Below are 16,128 nucleotides of genomic sequence, written 5' to 3' on the forward strand. Positions count from 1 at the left end.
TCTCTCCTCCTTAAAGCAGTCCTTTTAGAATCTCTTGCAGAGCTGGTTTGGTCGAGGTGTATTCTTTTAGACTTCTTTTGTCTGGGAAGCTTCTTATTTGGCCTTCAATCTTGATCAAGAGCCTTGCTGGATATAGTAGCCTTGGTTGCAGACCTCTGGTTCTCATTACCTGAAGTATTTCTTGCCATTCTCTTCTGGCTTGAAGTGTTTCCATTGAGAAGTCAGCTGTTAGCCTTATTGGGGCTCCCTTTGTATGTTATTTCCTTCTTCTCCCTTGCTGCCTTTAAGATTCTCTCTTTGTCTTGAAATTTTGTCATTTTAATTATGATGTGCCTTGGGGTGGGTCTCTTTGGGTTCCTCTTGATTGGGACTCTCTGTGTTTCCTGGATTTGTGTGACTTTTTCTCTCGTCAAATTAGGGAAGTTCTCCTTCATTACTTGTTCAACTAAGTTTTCGATCCCTTGCTCTTCTTCTTCACCTTCTGGTATCCCTTTTATACGGATATTATTACGTTTCATATTGTCTTGCATTTCTCTTAATCCCTCCTCATTCTTTCTGAGCTTCTTTTCCTTTTCTTGCTCTTTCTGGATGCTGTTTTCTACTTTGTCCTCCAGCTCGCTAATCCGATCTTCTGCTTCATCGATCCTGCTTTTCATTCCTTCTACTGTGTTCTTCAGTTCAGAAATTGTATTCTTCATTTCCTCTTGACCTTTGTTGAGAGTTTCTATTTCCTTTTTCATGTTTATATAGTTTGCAGTGAGATTGATGTAGTTTCCCTCTAATTTCTGAAAGCTCATTGTGAGTTCATTGTCCTTCCTGGTAATCATTGTTTTGAACTCACTATCTGATAGTTGGGTTGCCTCTATTTCATTTAGCATTTTTCCTGAGGCTTCCTCGTTTCCCTTCAGTTGGGGGTTGTTTCTTTGTTTTCTCATTGTTCGTGGGTTTCTTCTTTGTTCTTCTTGTTTGTTAATTTGAACTGTTCTGGTTCCCTGTATTTATGGTGTGAACTTCTGTGGTAGAATTTTTGTGTGTTTCAGTGGTGCAATTTCCTTCGTGTATCCTGGTGGTCACAGCTTCCCCCTACTCTTTTTTGGGATCAGTTGGAGGAGTAAGGCAAAATGGTTTAAAACAGCAAGATAGTATACTATGATATTTACTTTAGCAGCCAGTAGAGAAGAGATGGGTTATCCTTTGGCTCCTTACAGTGTAGCCGTGATCCTCCACCCCACTATCCACCTTTTAGAAAGGATGGAAAGAAGGTAAGACTCTTATTGGGGACGAGAGGATTGTTAGTTGGATCTAGAAAGCTGTGAGGCTGTGGGAGGTCAGCTTCTAAGGTAGGGTTGGACTAAAGATTAGTATATAGGAGTAGTGAGTAAAAGAATAGAGACAACCCCCACAATAGTATAGTTCAGAAAATTGCAAAGTGGGCTGAGATCAGGTAGGGGTATTGAGAAGCATTTACAATTGTATAGACTAGGTCTTACTAGCAGTAATAGTAAAGTGACAGTCTTGTGGCAAAATCGATGAGGTCTAGATAACAAGAATAAAGAGTATAGAACCTTGAGAAGTGTATTAATGGAACTCAGATGAAGGATAGTAACTTATCAACATCTTGTGCCTGAGATACCAGGGGGAACCTATCAAATGACAGTATAACCAGCCAAGCAAAGAAGATTATACAGAAAGAAAAAGAGTACCAAAATATTATTAAAATAAAAAATGTCGTAAAAGTGAGAAAAAGATAATACAAATTTACAGTAACTTGCAAGATTAAAACAAAAGGAAAGAAAAGCAGAAGATGTGGTGCAGGAGAGCTAAATTTGGAGTGGAAAGAATAATATTAGGTTGAATGGAAGAGAAACATAAGGGATTGCGATATAAAAATAATGAGAATTAAAAAAAAAGTCACATAAAACACAAGATAAAATCAGTCAACCAACAGCCAGAGAAACCAATAAAAACCAAACAAAACCAACAAACAAACAAACAAACAAACAACAAACAAACAAAAAACCTCTTGTTGGTTTCTAACTGGCCAGACCAGTTTTTCTGATCTTGCTAGCTTCAGCTGGCTGAGGGGCCTTTGAAATGCTTCTCTCTCTCACAACCAGAACTCAGCAAGTCTGTCAGGTACCCGGGGCGCTCCAAGACACACTGGTGCGAGAGAGTGTCTTCCCGATGAAGGTGCGGGAGCCCAGCCATTTCCAGCTCCGTGTTCCCCGCCAAACGGCTCTCCGACGGAATGTTGGCGCCTTTCCCGGCTCTCCGGTCGGGCTGGCTGGAAATCTCTGAGCCACCACTGAAGGAACGCGCCCAGCCCCTCGTCTCTCCTGGGATCACAGCGCGCGATTCCTGCCTCCCTATGGGGCGCGAGCCGAGCGCGGCCGGCTTGTGCTCGCTACCGCTCTGCACTTCCACCAGGCTAAAGATGCCCCTGGTCCTGTTGGCTAGAGGCTCTCACTTCTTGGCCTCTGGGCGGGATTTCATATTCCCTGGGCGATTTTTTCTCAGTCCAACTGGCCAATCTGTTCCTTCTAGCAACCCGTTCTCCCCTGGAGTTGCTCACCCCCGTATTCGGGGGAGGGAGGGAGCAGCAACTTCCCTCTCCCGGGATCCCTGGGGCAGAGCCCGGAGCACCGGGCGGGCCTGGGGTCTGCGCACCCCAGACCCCGCGCTGATTCTTGGGCCCCTTTTGTCCTGTATCCGTCTTCTTACCGTCTGGTTTTCCAGTGAGTGCAATAATTTCAGATGTCCTGCTTTCAAAAGTGATTCGGCAACCCAGCCCACTTGCTCTGCCTCTCCACCGATCCGCGAGTTTCCCCCCTCTTCACAGAAGCCGAGAAAAATGCTGCCTACAGTAAGGCCGCCATCTTCCTCTCCCTCGATGTCTTTTTTACTGTTCATATTTTTTATCTTTTTTTTCTTAGATAAGTCCCTTTAACAACTCATATAATAAGGGCTTGGTGATGATGAACTCCTTTAACTTGACCTTATCTGGGAAGCACTTTATCTCCCCTTCCATTCTAAATGAAAGCTTAGCTGGATAGAGCAATCTTGGATATAGGTCCCTGCCTTTCATGACTTGGAATACTTCTTTCCAGCCCCTTCTTGCATGTAAAGTCTCTTTTGGGAAATCAGCTGACAGTCTGATGGGAACTCCTTTGTAGGTAACTGTCCCCTTATCTCTTGCTGCTTCTAGAATTCTCTACTTCATTTTTACATTGACTAATGTAATTATGATGTGCCTTGGTGTGTTCCTCCTTGGGTCCAACTTCTTTGGGACTCTCTGAGCTTCCTGGACTTCCTGGAAGTCTATTTCCTTTGCCAGATTGGGAAGTTCTCCTTTATTATTTGTTCAAATCACTTTTCCACTTGTTGTTTTTCCTCTTCCCCTTCTAGTACCCCTATAATTCAGATGTTGGAATGTTTAAAGATGTTCTGGAGGTCCCTAAGCCTCTCCTCATTTTTTGAATTCTTGTTTCTTCATTCTCTTCTGTTTGGTTGTTTTTTTCTTCCTTCTGGTCCACTCTATTGTTTTGAGTCCCAGTTTCCTTTCCATCACTATTGGTTCCCTGTGCATTTTCCTTCATTTCTCTTATCATAGCCTGCATTTGTTGATCTAATTTATGACCAAAGTCAACCAATTCTGTGAGCATCCTGATCACCAGTGCTTTGAAATGTGCATCTGATAGGCTGGCTATCTCTCGGTTGCTTAAAAAAACTGGCTCTGGGGCTTTAACTCTGTTTGAGCTATCTTTTTTATTTTATTTTTTTCTTTTGGTCTGGTCACACCTGTTAAGTATGAGGGGCGGAGCCTTACTTGTTCACCAGGGCGGGGCAACCCAGTCGCTGGGATGTGACGTTGTATGTGGAGGCGGGGTCCGAGGGGGACAATGGCACCCGCTCCGCTCTCTCTTCGACTTCAGTCCTCTTTGCTGCTTCCCACAAGCAAATTGGGCCCCTCTGGTGCTGGCTCCCGGGCCGGTGGGTTTGTGTACTTTCTCGACTCTGTGGGTTTCTCCAAGGTGCCTCCTGTGAGGCTGAGAGAATCTCCCAGCCTCAACCCCCACAGGTGTTTTCAGCCGGTGCCTTTAGGCTTTGTTTCCTGGCGCTGGGTCCCTGGGTTGCATAGTCTGTGTTGCTGCCCATTTTCACTTAGTTTGTCTGCACATGAATGCGCGGCTGCAGACAGCCAGCTGCTGCCTTGCGTGCCTCACTGGGTCTGCTCATTGCCTCCCTTGCCCAGGGTCTGACACCCGTCTGTCAGCTGTCTCTGCCCGTCTAGGGTCCGACAACTGCCGTCTGCACCCTGCGCACCCACGTCTGCCAGCCACCACTTTTTCCTGCTGGGACCCCTCAACCCCTCTCCGTAGGCCTCCGACTCCGCCCCTCCTTACCGTTCTGGATGTATGGTAGTCAGACTTCCATTCGGTTCATTTCTCTCTGTTATGGTTGTTTTTTGTTTGTAATTTTTTAGTTGTGCGAGGAGGCATAGTGTGACTACCTATGCCTCCATCTTGGCCGGAAGTCCAAAAAAAACTATTCTTAATAACACTTTTTAGTGGGAAACAGATGGGCCATATTAAAGAAGATTGCAGTACATGGGAGCTCATCTTACTGTCAGATTATGAAAATCAAAGAGGTAAAATGGTCATGCCCTCAAACTATGTGAAATTGAGTTCACCCAAACCTGTCCTGTTGCATCTATCCTGACAAGTAACAATGTATGGTACATGGGGAAAGGCCATTTTTGTTGGGAAGGACTAGAAAATTCCTGTTATTCTAAGTCATTTCTATTATAATTACACTAAATTTATATTAAATGCTACAGGAATATGGTATAATACAGAGATTACAGGTAAAGAACTTTATCTCAGGCTAACAAAACATAAGAATATTAATACTGAAAATCAAATGTACTGGGAAATTGAACTCAATTCTCTCCATGGAGTTATTTCCATGGAAACTAGCCAGGAGAAAAATTAGAAATTTAGGTCATGAAATAGCTAAAAGTCTTCATTCATTGGGCCAAACCTCTCATAAAGTACAGATGGCAATATATGGAGGAAAACACATTGTTATTTTGGTAAAAACCATGACAACACCTGTAAAGCGTTCTTTGACTGGCTGAGACGTTTACCTCCCTCAAGCTCATCCTTACCTAAAGCAGATTATGTTTTTATTGTATGTTATTGGACTACGTTATTATTCCTCTTCCTGTTAGGTAAATGTTACATTAGACACAGAAGGATGAGGGGTAAAGTAAACAAGAAAACTCAGGTCATGGAGCTCATGGGTTAGAAACGATCCAGAATGTTTGTCATAATGAAGGCCCACAGGACCGACTGCCTCCCATCTACCTGCCCTTTCTTCTTTTGGGAAAATTAGGCCTTAATTCACATCCCATGGTTATAGTCTTGTCCCATCCCCAACTGCTCATGTTTCAACAAGAGAACGCAGACACTAAGACTTCCTCGGAATGAGCCTCCCTAGCACCATGGGACTACATTATTCCCAAATGGTTGGTCATCAAGGCATTGTTCCAACTGATTTATGACCAAAAGGGGAAACTATAAATGACAAGATGGCTTACCTGGCAGGCAGAACAAGCACAACACCTGAAGGTGACCATGCAGGATGTTCTGCTCATAAAAATTCCTAACTGAGCTACTCATAATGAGAACTCACGTCCTAGGCCTGTGTGGTAATCTTTACCTGGAGCGAGCCCTGTGCATCTAGGATAGGATGCTTAAATGTCAGAATGATCTCTTCTCCAGACCTTCAGAGATAAACAGCCCGTACCAGGGGGACATGACCCCAACATTCCTCACTGTTATCTCTATTTGTCTTTTCACTTTTTAATTGAATTTATTGGAGTGATACTGGTTAATAAAATTACATAGTTTTCAGGTATACAGTTCTATATACATCATTGTATGTTATATTTTGTGTTCACCAACCCACATCATTTACCTACTTCTTTACCCACTTTACCCACTTCTACCTCCCCCTACTCCTTTTCCCTCTGGTAATCACCATACTGTGGTCTGTGTCTATGAGTTTTGCTTTTTTTTTTTTTTGCTTAATCCCTTTAACATTTTCACCTAGCCCCCAGCCCTCTCCCCTATGACAGCTGTCAGTCTATTCTCTATGAGTCTGTTCCTATATTGTTTATTAGTTTATTTTGTTTGTTAGACTCCATGTATAAGTGAAATTATATAGTATTTGTCCTTTTCTGACTGGCCTATTGCACTTAGCATAATTCTCTGCAGGTTCATCCATGCTGTTGCAAAACATAAGATTTCCTTTTTTACTGCCATTGTGTAAATGTACCACAGCTTTTTTATCCACTCATCTACTGATGGACATCTGGGCTGCTTCCATATCTTGGCCATTGTAAATAACACTGTAATGAACATAGGAGTACATATATTCTTTCAAATAAGTGTTTTGGTTTTCTTTGGATATACTTGTACACATAATGGATTGGCCATAAAAAGAATGCAATTTTGCCATCTGCAACAGTATGAATGGATTGAGAGGGTATTGTGCTAAGTTAAATAAGTCAGACAAAGACAAATATATGATTTCACTTATATTTGGAATCTAAAAACCAAAATAAGTGAACAAGAAAAACAGAAATAACGTCAATGATAGAGAACATTCTGATGGTTGCCAGATGGTAAGGAGTGTGGGGGGATGAGTGGAAAAGGTGAAGGGATTGAGAAGTACAGATTGGAAGTTACAGAATAGTCATGAGGATTAAGTAGAGCTCAGGGAATACAGTCAATAATACTGTAATAACTATGTAGGTGTCAGGTGGGTGCCAGACTTACTGGAGTGATCACTTCATAAGTTATATACATTTCCAGTGACCATGCTGTACACTTGAAACTAATACAATATTAGATGTCAACTGTAATTTAAAATACAAGTTATATTAAAAATAAAAATAAGACTGGTCTGGAGGCCACTGCCCCAGGAAGGATGGTTGGGGCAGTCCCTCTTATCTAATTCCTCTGAAACCGGACCACAACTTATTGTTGTTATTACTACTGCCACTGCTGCACATAGTTTGACAGTCCAGGTCAAAGCCTGGGTGACTCTAAAGGGATGGTTCCTTCCTAAGCAGGGATGGCACCCGGTCCACACGCGGCTGCTCCACACAACCGCAGACACCGCTCCACACAACCGCAGACACCGCTCCACACAACCGCAGACACTGCTCCAGAAGGCAGCTGTAGCTGCTTTTCCTGATTCCTTGAGAAAAAGTCAGTGGGGCATTTTCATAAAATTCTTCCCACAAACAAAATATAGTTTCAAGATAGTAAACCCACAGGCAGAAAAGGATGTCATTATGCTCTGTGAGCAGTGAGCAGGCCTTCCCTTTCCACAGAGGCTGCAGTGAGGCTCCGGTCTCATGTTGAGGGTCGGGGTCCCCCTCCCCCAGGGGTGCAACAGAACCGCCAATTCCCAGAGGAAACAGGCCAGGAGGGGCACAGAACTGGACAATTTTTTGGAACTGCATTTTTTCCCCTTCCATTTTCTCCATGCCTTTCTTCTCAAAGGGGTTATAACTTCGAATGTTAGAGAGTGAAATGACTCTTCCTTTAGGAAGTAGAACCTTTGCGAAAATGGGTCAGGTTGGCTGGCTGGGCAAGCCATGGCCCATCTGGGCAGAAGCCAGTCTTACCCTGGGAGGAGGGGACTGTTCTCAGGCATAAGAATGAACCCTTAAGTGATAAGAAGTGAGTCACAAACATGGCTTATATTTAGCAGTAACCCTTGAAACACATTTAAAATTCAATCCTGCAAGTAACCTTTAGCTGCTGGGCTCTTTGGTGCCAGTTGTTTTCAGGATCAAAGGCAACTCTTCCCCTCTCGTGGGAGTGCTGGGTGGACATCTGGCCCATTCCTCTGGTTGGGGAGGACATCTAGGGGGGCGAAACACATAGCAGGTTCACTGGATTTGGTTCGGCCTTAGAGACATGGCCTTAGAGACATGGCCTTAGAGCCACGGCCTCCTGTCTCTAGCAAGGACTGTTTTACTTGCTGTTCATTTCAAGGGTTAATGTTAGTCCTCAGGGACTTATGTTGTTACCAAGAGAGATGGGAATAAACAATGTTTTCTCTTTCAGGCATGATCTTAGAATCAGTGCTTTGAGGTCACACTAATGACTGTAAATGCTGTGCGTACTCAGGGGACCCAGTTTTACAGGAGTTATGTGAACCAGATTCTGCGACTAATGCTTGCGTATGCCAGACAAAAGAATATAATGAAGTAACATTGCACTGCAAGATAATGACACCAACAACAATAGAAATAACAACAGTATTGAATATACCTTGAATGCTCATAGTGTCAGTAGCTGTCCCAAGTACTTGGCATATATCAGTTAATCTTCAAACAAGCTTATCAGGTATGTGCTATTATAATATCCTTTTGGAAATGAGAAAACTGAGGGACAGAGAGGTTAAGTAACCTGCTCAGAGTCCACAGCCAGTAAACAGTGGAGCCAGGCAGTATATGCAACTCCAGAGCCTGTACATTTGATAGTTTCGATAAACTCACTCACTTATTAGGAATATCATCTTTGATTGGCAGAATTTCTCATCTGGCACTCTGAATTTGAATGATGTAGGTCATCAGTGGTTGTAAACTGTAGTAAGATATTAGAATAAGCCAGGATGCTTTTCAAAACTATCAATGCTCTCCCTCCCCAGGCCAATTGAATTAGAAATTCTGTGGGTGGCCCCAAATATTAAGATGTTTTAACCCTCCCACCTCTAGGTTTGGGAACCACAAATAAAGGCAGCTATATCATATTTAGGTCCCAAAACTATTCATGGGACTTAGGGCCTTCATTATCTCTATCCATTAGCTATCTGTTTTAAATTAAAAAAAAAATGGATTTCTCTGTCCTATGTGGAATTACAGCAGATGACATTTCAGAAAAATCAAGTGACACTTACATAATCATAATATTGGAAGGGACTCTGGAGGTGATCCAGCACAGCCTCTGATACTTCTACACCATCCCTGGTATAAGTTCATCCACTTGCTGCCCAAACACGGGCCTCCTCTCCTGGCCAAAGCTCTCTGTGTGTCTGTGTGAGCATAAGCTTAAGGATCTTCTGTGAATGAGGAGGGGGCTTGCGTGTATTCCCTTTCTGTGGGAGACCTGGTCCTTTCAAGCATCCCTTGGAGTAAAATGTTAAATTTCTCAATCTCTGTTTCATGAATGGTGAACATTCAGTGATGCAATTCCATCACTGAGCCACCTGAATGCTATAAAGCTCTTCCTTACAAGAGCAGAAATATGTCTTCCTTCCCTTTCTATCCCTCTGCTCTCTGAAATAACATGGAATAAGCCAATCTCTCTGTCAGAAAACAGCCAAAACTATGAGAAGCTGACTACAGTGTCTTTCCTAAGCCTGCTTTTATTTGGAGGATCAGCCACGAAACTTCTGTGCCCTTCGTCCTGGGATGGGTCATTCAGGGGGTGCTCCTTTGGGCACTCTGATCCGTCTTCCCACTTCTAATGTGATTGACTTCCCTTTAAATGCTAATGTGATTGACTTCAAAATATAGATTCAGCACTTTATACTTGTTTTGTTAAATTTCCCCAGGAGGCTGAGTAGCGTGAGACCCTTGGGAGAGTGTGGGACTGAGACTCTGCATGTTCCTGTTTGAGTTCTCCATCTGCTGCTTCCTTTTTCTTCATGCTACACAGACTAGCATTCAATATGAAAAGAAGCAATAATATTTATTAAATGTTAAGTAATAAGTAAGCAGTTGACAATGGAGATAACCTCATTCCTTACAACTTAATGTAACTTCTCTGGCACAACAAAGGCACTATCTTGTTTCCTTTATCTTGAATGTAACCTTCTCTACCTGAATGTCTACTTATCACAATCATTGTGTGTGTGCAAACAGATGGCGTGCAAGTTTGGATACTTAAAGGTTAATCTGAAAATCGGAAAAAGTGACAATAGAACTTTTTTCACTTGAATTTTGCTTGAATTTTCACTGCTACTACCAGAACTATTTGGTGATAGCATTTTTCTGATTACAAATGGAAGTAATCAACAGGTTTTAAATGATTACCTACTCTGCAAGGGGGAAACTTCACAGCACCATGAAATAGTTGAACTCGTGCTGAAATGGGGAGTTTAGGACGATAAATGCTGTTGCTCAAGGTCAGGAACCATTTCTAATGTTTCCATCTCTTGGTCCGTATCACAGTACCAGCTCAAGAAACATTAGATGACTATAAAATGTATTAGGTGCCCTGAACAGTGTGGACTGGGCTTCATCCTGCAAAGCAAACGGTTACTGGTTTGCTTCCCAGTCAGGGTATATGTGTGGGTTGGGGGTTTAGTCCCAGAGAGGGTGCATTCAAGAGCAACCAATTAATGTTTCTCTCCCTCTCTTTCTCTGGCCTTCCCTTATCTCTAAAAATATATAAATAAATACAAAATAAATAAAAATTTTCTCCCATTAAAAAAAGTATTTGATTTTACAACTTTGTCATCATTATTACCTAGATTTCAATTGCTCATTGTCATGAAACACAGCTCACTTAAAAGAAAACACCAAGTAGTAGCTGGCCTCAGTGAGCCCCAGTCCCAGAACTAGCAGCCTAGACTCACAGTTTGGCTTCACCTGTGAATCTCCAAGCCCAGCACAAAAGGCAGCCTTCTCAGATTGCTTTATAACTCAGGCAGGGTGGCCCTGTGCAAAACACAGGTGGGGGCTGATTGTGGCCTGCACCAGCCAGGAAACCCCAGGGCCAGAGCACCCAGTGGATAGCTACAGACCACATCAGAGCACCACTACCCTGGCCCTGCACAGCTGATCATCCACAGAGCATGGAGGTTGGTAGTCAGTGGTCACAGCCAATCCTTGCAGCTGACTATCCTAGATAAATCCCTCCCATTGACCTGTCAACAACAACCAAGGCTCAACTACAAGAGGAGGGTGTACTCAGTCTACTTGAAGGGTATACCTCGAGTACCCAGCTTGGGTGATAGGGGAGGCTGTGCCACTGGACCCTACAGGACACTTACTACACTAGGCCACACTACCAAGACACGGAGTCAAAGTAGCTCTACCTAATGCACAGAAACAAACACAGGGAGGCTGCCAAAATGAGGAGACAAAGAAACATGGCCCAAATGAAAGGAAAGATAAAAACTTCAGAAAAAGAGTTAAATGAAATGGAGAAAGAGCTAAATGAAATGAATCTATCAGATGTAGAGTTCAATGCACTATTTATAAGGATGCTAAAGGAACTTAGTGAGGACCTTAACAGCATAAAAAGATCCAGTCAGAAACAAAGGGTACACAATTGAAATAAAGAACAATTTACAGGGAGTCAACTGTAGAGTTGATGAAGCTGATAATCAAATCAATGATCTGGACATAAGGAAGCAAAAGACAACCAATCAGAACAATAAGAAGAAAGAATCCAAAAAAAAAAAATAGTGTAATCAGCCTGTGGGACAACTTTAAGCAATCCAACATTCATTTCATAGGGGTGCCAGAAGGAGAAGGACCAAGAAATTGGAAATCTATTTGAAAAAATAATGAAAGAAAACTTCTTTAATTTGGCGAAGAAAATAGACATGCAAGTCAAGGAAGCACAGAGAGTCCCAAACAAGATGCACACAAAGAGCCACCACAAGTACATTATAATTAAAATGCCAAAGGTTAAAGATAAAGAGATTGGGGGGGGCAGGTAACAGAGAGAATGGGTGTGGGGTGAGGGGATTAAGAAATGCAAACAGGCAGTTACAGAATAGCCATGGGGATGTAAAGTACAGTATAGGAAAGGGAGTAGCCAAAGAACTTATACACGTGACCCATGGCCATGAACAAGGGATTATCTGACGAAGTGGGATGGGGGTGCTGGGGGCAGCAGGACAAAGGGGGAAAAGTCAGGACAACTGTAATAGCATAATCAATAAAATATAATTTAAAAAGAGAAAAGAAAAATCAACTCTGTCCTGGGTGAGAATTGAAACCTGAGAGTATAAACAAATCTAAATAGGCTGCCTAAGGAGACAAGAAAACATCCTTTCCCAAACCTCAAACCTGAGACATCTTGGACGAGCTGTTATCTGGAGCCTGATGACAGGAGAAAAGTCGGGTTTATTCCTAGATCTGCCACTGGGCAGTTTATCCCCTGGCTGTTGTCAAGAGGACTTGGTTTAGTTAATTCAATTTTTCACTGGTGATATTGATTGACAATGATGGGATCTATTACATAGCTTTGGTAAAAAGTTTACAAATTAAAATGGCATTGTCTTACGCTTCCTTCCCCAGAGAATGTGGGAGGTATGGTGCTTCCATCCACAGGCTGTTTTGTTGGAACTCAGTGTCTGAGCCACCCCAGTGGGCGCCGCTGGGCAAGTAAAGCATGCTTCTACATTATCTCTTTGAAAGTGGAATGGGACACAACCTCTGCCAGCTATTTTTTTTTTTGTGAACCATTCTATTAATACCAATCAAATTGAGAAAATGATCAAATGAAATTGCATTTTGAGCATCATAAGCTGTGTAATGTCTATTCTGTTAAATTGGGGCCTATAATTGCTTCTCTACTGAAAAGATACAACAAAGACAGCAATCATGGCATGTCATTATCCCAGACTAGAAAACCGGCCTTTGCTGGGAGGACTTCAAAGGCTTGTGGTTCTCGAATTGCATTTGGCTGCTATTGTGGAAGCGCAGGCAATCTTGATTAGGTGTTTACACTGAGGGAAGGCACAGAGCAGGGAGCCTGAGTGCCTGGGTCTAGAGCCATTAAAAAATTGTACATTATGTTCCTTGCTTTGAAGTGAGGGTTTGTAGGTAGGAAAGCAACTCAGACTGAGCACAGCTGAGCTAGATTGGGCTGCTGCCGCTCCCTCAAAGAAACTCATCAGATTCTTAGGGAATCAGTGCCACACAAAAAGTTGATGCTTTACCAAGTGCTCTATGTGAATTAGTGTCTCTGCATAGGCACACACTGAAACATGTTTAAATAGCACATTGTAGTTATGGTCAGCCATCAATGCAGATTTCGCTCTTTTTTTCCTTGATTTTTTTATCACTGACCTTATGTTCAGATGTTGTGAGGGGCCTCACATTAATTTACTAGGTTCCTTATTATTCTCATTCCTTGATGATACTAACAACTAGTACATATCCAAATAAAAACAGGCCAGATTCTGATTTTTAAGATGTATTTCCTTACCACAATTCCAACACATCGGTTATTGAGTTTGTCTCCTTGAGGCATAATCACTGGTTCAGGGTGCATTTCTGTGTTAACTTGGTTAATGAGGGAGCTGCAGTATTCATTCCCAGCCCTGTTTCTAATACCTAGTGCTGCGTTGGTTCATGCCCTCTAACGTCAGCACTGCTACCTCCTGTGTTTATAAACAGCCAGCAGAAGAAGCTGAGGCATGGCTATACAAAGAGAGTAGCCCTGTAAGGCTCCAAAGCGGATATTTTGCACAGCTGTTTGAATTATTCAGCTACGTAGAGACGAGACACGTGAAAGAACTTGGTTCTGCTGTTGGCCACTTTCTCCACTCCTATAGGACATTTCATGATGTATTTAGCAGACATGTGCTCAACAAAAATGAGACGACAGGAAAACCTTTGGATGTGTTATTTTACATTCATTTTCCATATACAGTGAGTTTTACAACCCTAAAACTGATTATGCCAGTCACCTTCCTAAAGACACTTCAGTGCTTTCCACTGCCTCAATCTTGAAAAATTTATAAGCTCCTCCACCCCAAATTTATAAGAGCATGCATCCTCTGCTCTTCAGCCTGAATTCCTTCCTCCCTTCATTTTGTACCGTTGGTCCCACTGGCAGGCCACGTGTGCTGTTATCTCTCATCTCTGCTGTGCCTGGTCCATTCTTTGCCCAGAAATTTCTCACAGCACTTATTCTGACCAATCCTGTTCACTGTTCCAGGTCTGGCTGAAATAAAACTTCTTCCAGGAAGCCTTCCCAGACACCCTAGGGGTTAAAATAGATGCACCTGAGCACATGTCCTTAGTACTTTGTACTTTCCCTTTGGCAGCAAGTATCAGCCTAGTAGTTATGTTCATCTTCCTTCTGGACTTTAAGTCCAGAAGCAGCAGAAGAATGGATCTGTGCAGGGCTGTGTGCTGTGCTGCTCCAGTCCCGCTCCTCAAACAAGCTGCATGCAGCTTACGCATGCCTGGCCCACACATGATTGATAAATATCACTGAGTGAAAAAACAACCAGTGTGCATTCATTGCTCATTGAACTCTCCATTTACATCAGAATACATATATGAGGAAGGACTCCCCCAAAAGCGGAATTATCTTCTGGAGGGTGGTCCTCTTGTCGTACAGGCATCCCTTGCTAGGTGAGTATCTTGGAACCAATCTGTATGTAGCTGGGGTTGTTGAGAGGCTGCATCTGGCTTCAGTGAATTTTTTTTTTGAAGACTCTTTCAGTGCATTTGCCCATTCCACAATAGGTGATTTAAGAGCATACCTGCCCACACCATGCTGAGTGTTCAATGGGTTTTGACCAAAAAACTGCATGACTCTCACGCCCTACCCTCCCGATTCACCCAATCTCACCCTGAGTAACTTTTGTTTGTCTCCCTGGATGAAAAAGTTCTCACAGGGAAATGTTTTGCCAGTGTGGAAGAGGTGAAACAAAAAATGGCAGAAGCACTAAAAGGCATCAAAATTGACCAGTTCAAAACCTGTTTTGAGCATCGGGGAAATATCTCAAGGTGTATTGCATCAAATGGAGAGTCCTTTGAAGGTGACTGAAATTTAAATATGTAAGAATAAGTACACAATTTTGTATAAATAAATTCTGGGTTTTTGGGAGTCTCCACTTACAATCTACCTCGTCTGGCTAGATTTGTGGTTGGTATTAAAGCCAGGCAGCCAACTGCCAACAAGTAAGGTAGAACTAGGACCTCATCTTCCACTTTCCCTTACTAGGCTCCAGGCCCACTGGCCCTTCAGCCCTTCGTATGTGCTGTGTCCTTTCACACCGTACTCTTTTTTCCCGTATTTGCAAGGAGGACTCCCTCACCGTCTTTGTGAGCTGTTTAAAATCAGTACTTCCCCCAGCACTCCTTAGCCCTCTGCTCTGCTTCACTTCTTGCCTTAGCACTTGTATCACATACTAATACACATACAAATACTTTGTCTATTGTCCACCTCCTAATAGAAAGTTAGCCTGGGTTTTTGTCTCTTTTGTTCAGTGATTTATTTTCATGATGTATCCTAGGACAATGACTGACAAATCATAAGCTCCTAACAAATACATATAAATGATGAAGAAATTACCCATTTTAAAAATGTGAGAGATTTTTAGGAATGTCCCATGCAACTTGTATCAAGGCTGATTCGCTGGCGACCTGAACCCTGTGTAACCCAGTGAAGACCGTCTGAGTGGGACCTCTGACGGTCACAGTGTTCAGACAGCCCATCACTCGGACCCTTCAGTGTGTCTCTACATCACTGAGAAAAGGCCCAGATCCAGCACAGCGGCTCTGAAACCTGAGAACATATCAGAATCACTGGAGGGCTTGTTAAAGCTCAGAGGTTTATATATTCAGTATTATTTTGTGTTAGTTTCAGATGTACAGCATGGTGGTTAGACAACCATATATTTTACCAAGTGGTCGTCCTGATACTTGCAGCACCCACCTAGCACTGTATGTAGTCAGTACAATATTATTGACTCTATTCCCCATGCTGTGCTTTACAGACCCGGGACCTTCTCCCTTTTCACTCATCCTCCAGGCCCCTCCCAAGTGGGAACCATCAATCTGTTCTTTGTGTCTATGAGTCTGTTTCAATTTTGTTTGTTCATTTATTTTGTTTTTTAGATCCCACATATAAGGGAAATCATATGGCACTTGTCTTTCTCTGACTTATTTCCCCTCTAGGTCAATCCATGCTGCTGTGAGTGATACAATTTCATTCTTTTCTATGTCTGAGTCATATTCCATTCATTGTACCTATGTACCAGAGCTTCTTTATCCACTCATCTATTGATGGGCACTTGCGCTGCTTCCATACCTTGGCTATTATAAATAATGATGCAATGAACATAGTG

General features: G+C 42.7%; 1 protein-coding gene across 3 annotated transcripts in view; it reads right to left on the reverse strand.

The window, feature by feature from the left end:
• Positions 1 to 16,128, reverse strand: part of JHY (junctional cadherin complex regulator) — an 89,299-nt gene that overhangs the window by 44,507 nt on the left and 28,664 nt on the right. For 2 of the 3 annotated variants that reach the window (XM_045860357.1, XM_045860356.1), the window contains exon 3: positions 7,827 to 7,940. The exons of the other annotated variant lie outside the window; for it this stretch is intronic. In XM_045860357.1, the coding sequence (XP_045716313.1) occupies positions 7,827 to 7,940 (114 nt within the window). The remainder of the gene's footprint in view (positions 1 to 7,826; positions 7,941 to 16,128) is intronic. 3 annotated transcript variants of the gene reach the window in all.

This window comes from Phyllostomus hastatus, unplaced genomic scaffold, assembly GCF_019186645.2.
Source record: "Phyllostomus hastatus isolate PE091 unplaced genomic scaffold, TTU_PhHast_1.1 phas_scaffold_193, whole genome shotgun sequence".
Lineage (NCBI taxonomy): Eukaryota > Metazoa > Chordata > Mammalia > Chiroptera > Phyllostomidae > Phyllostomus > Phyllostomus hastatus.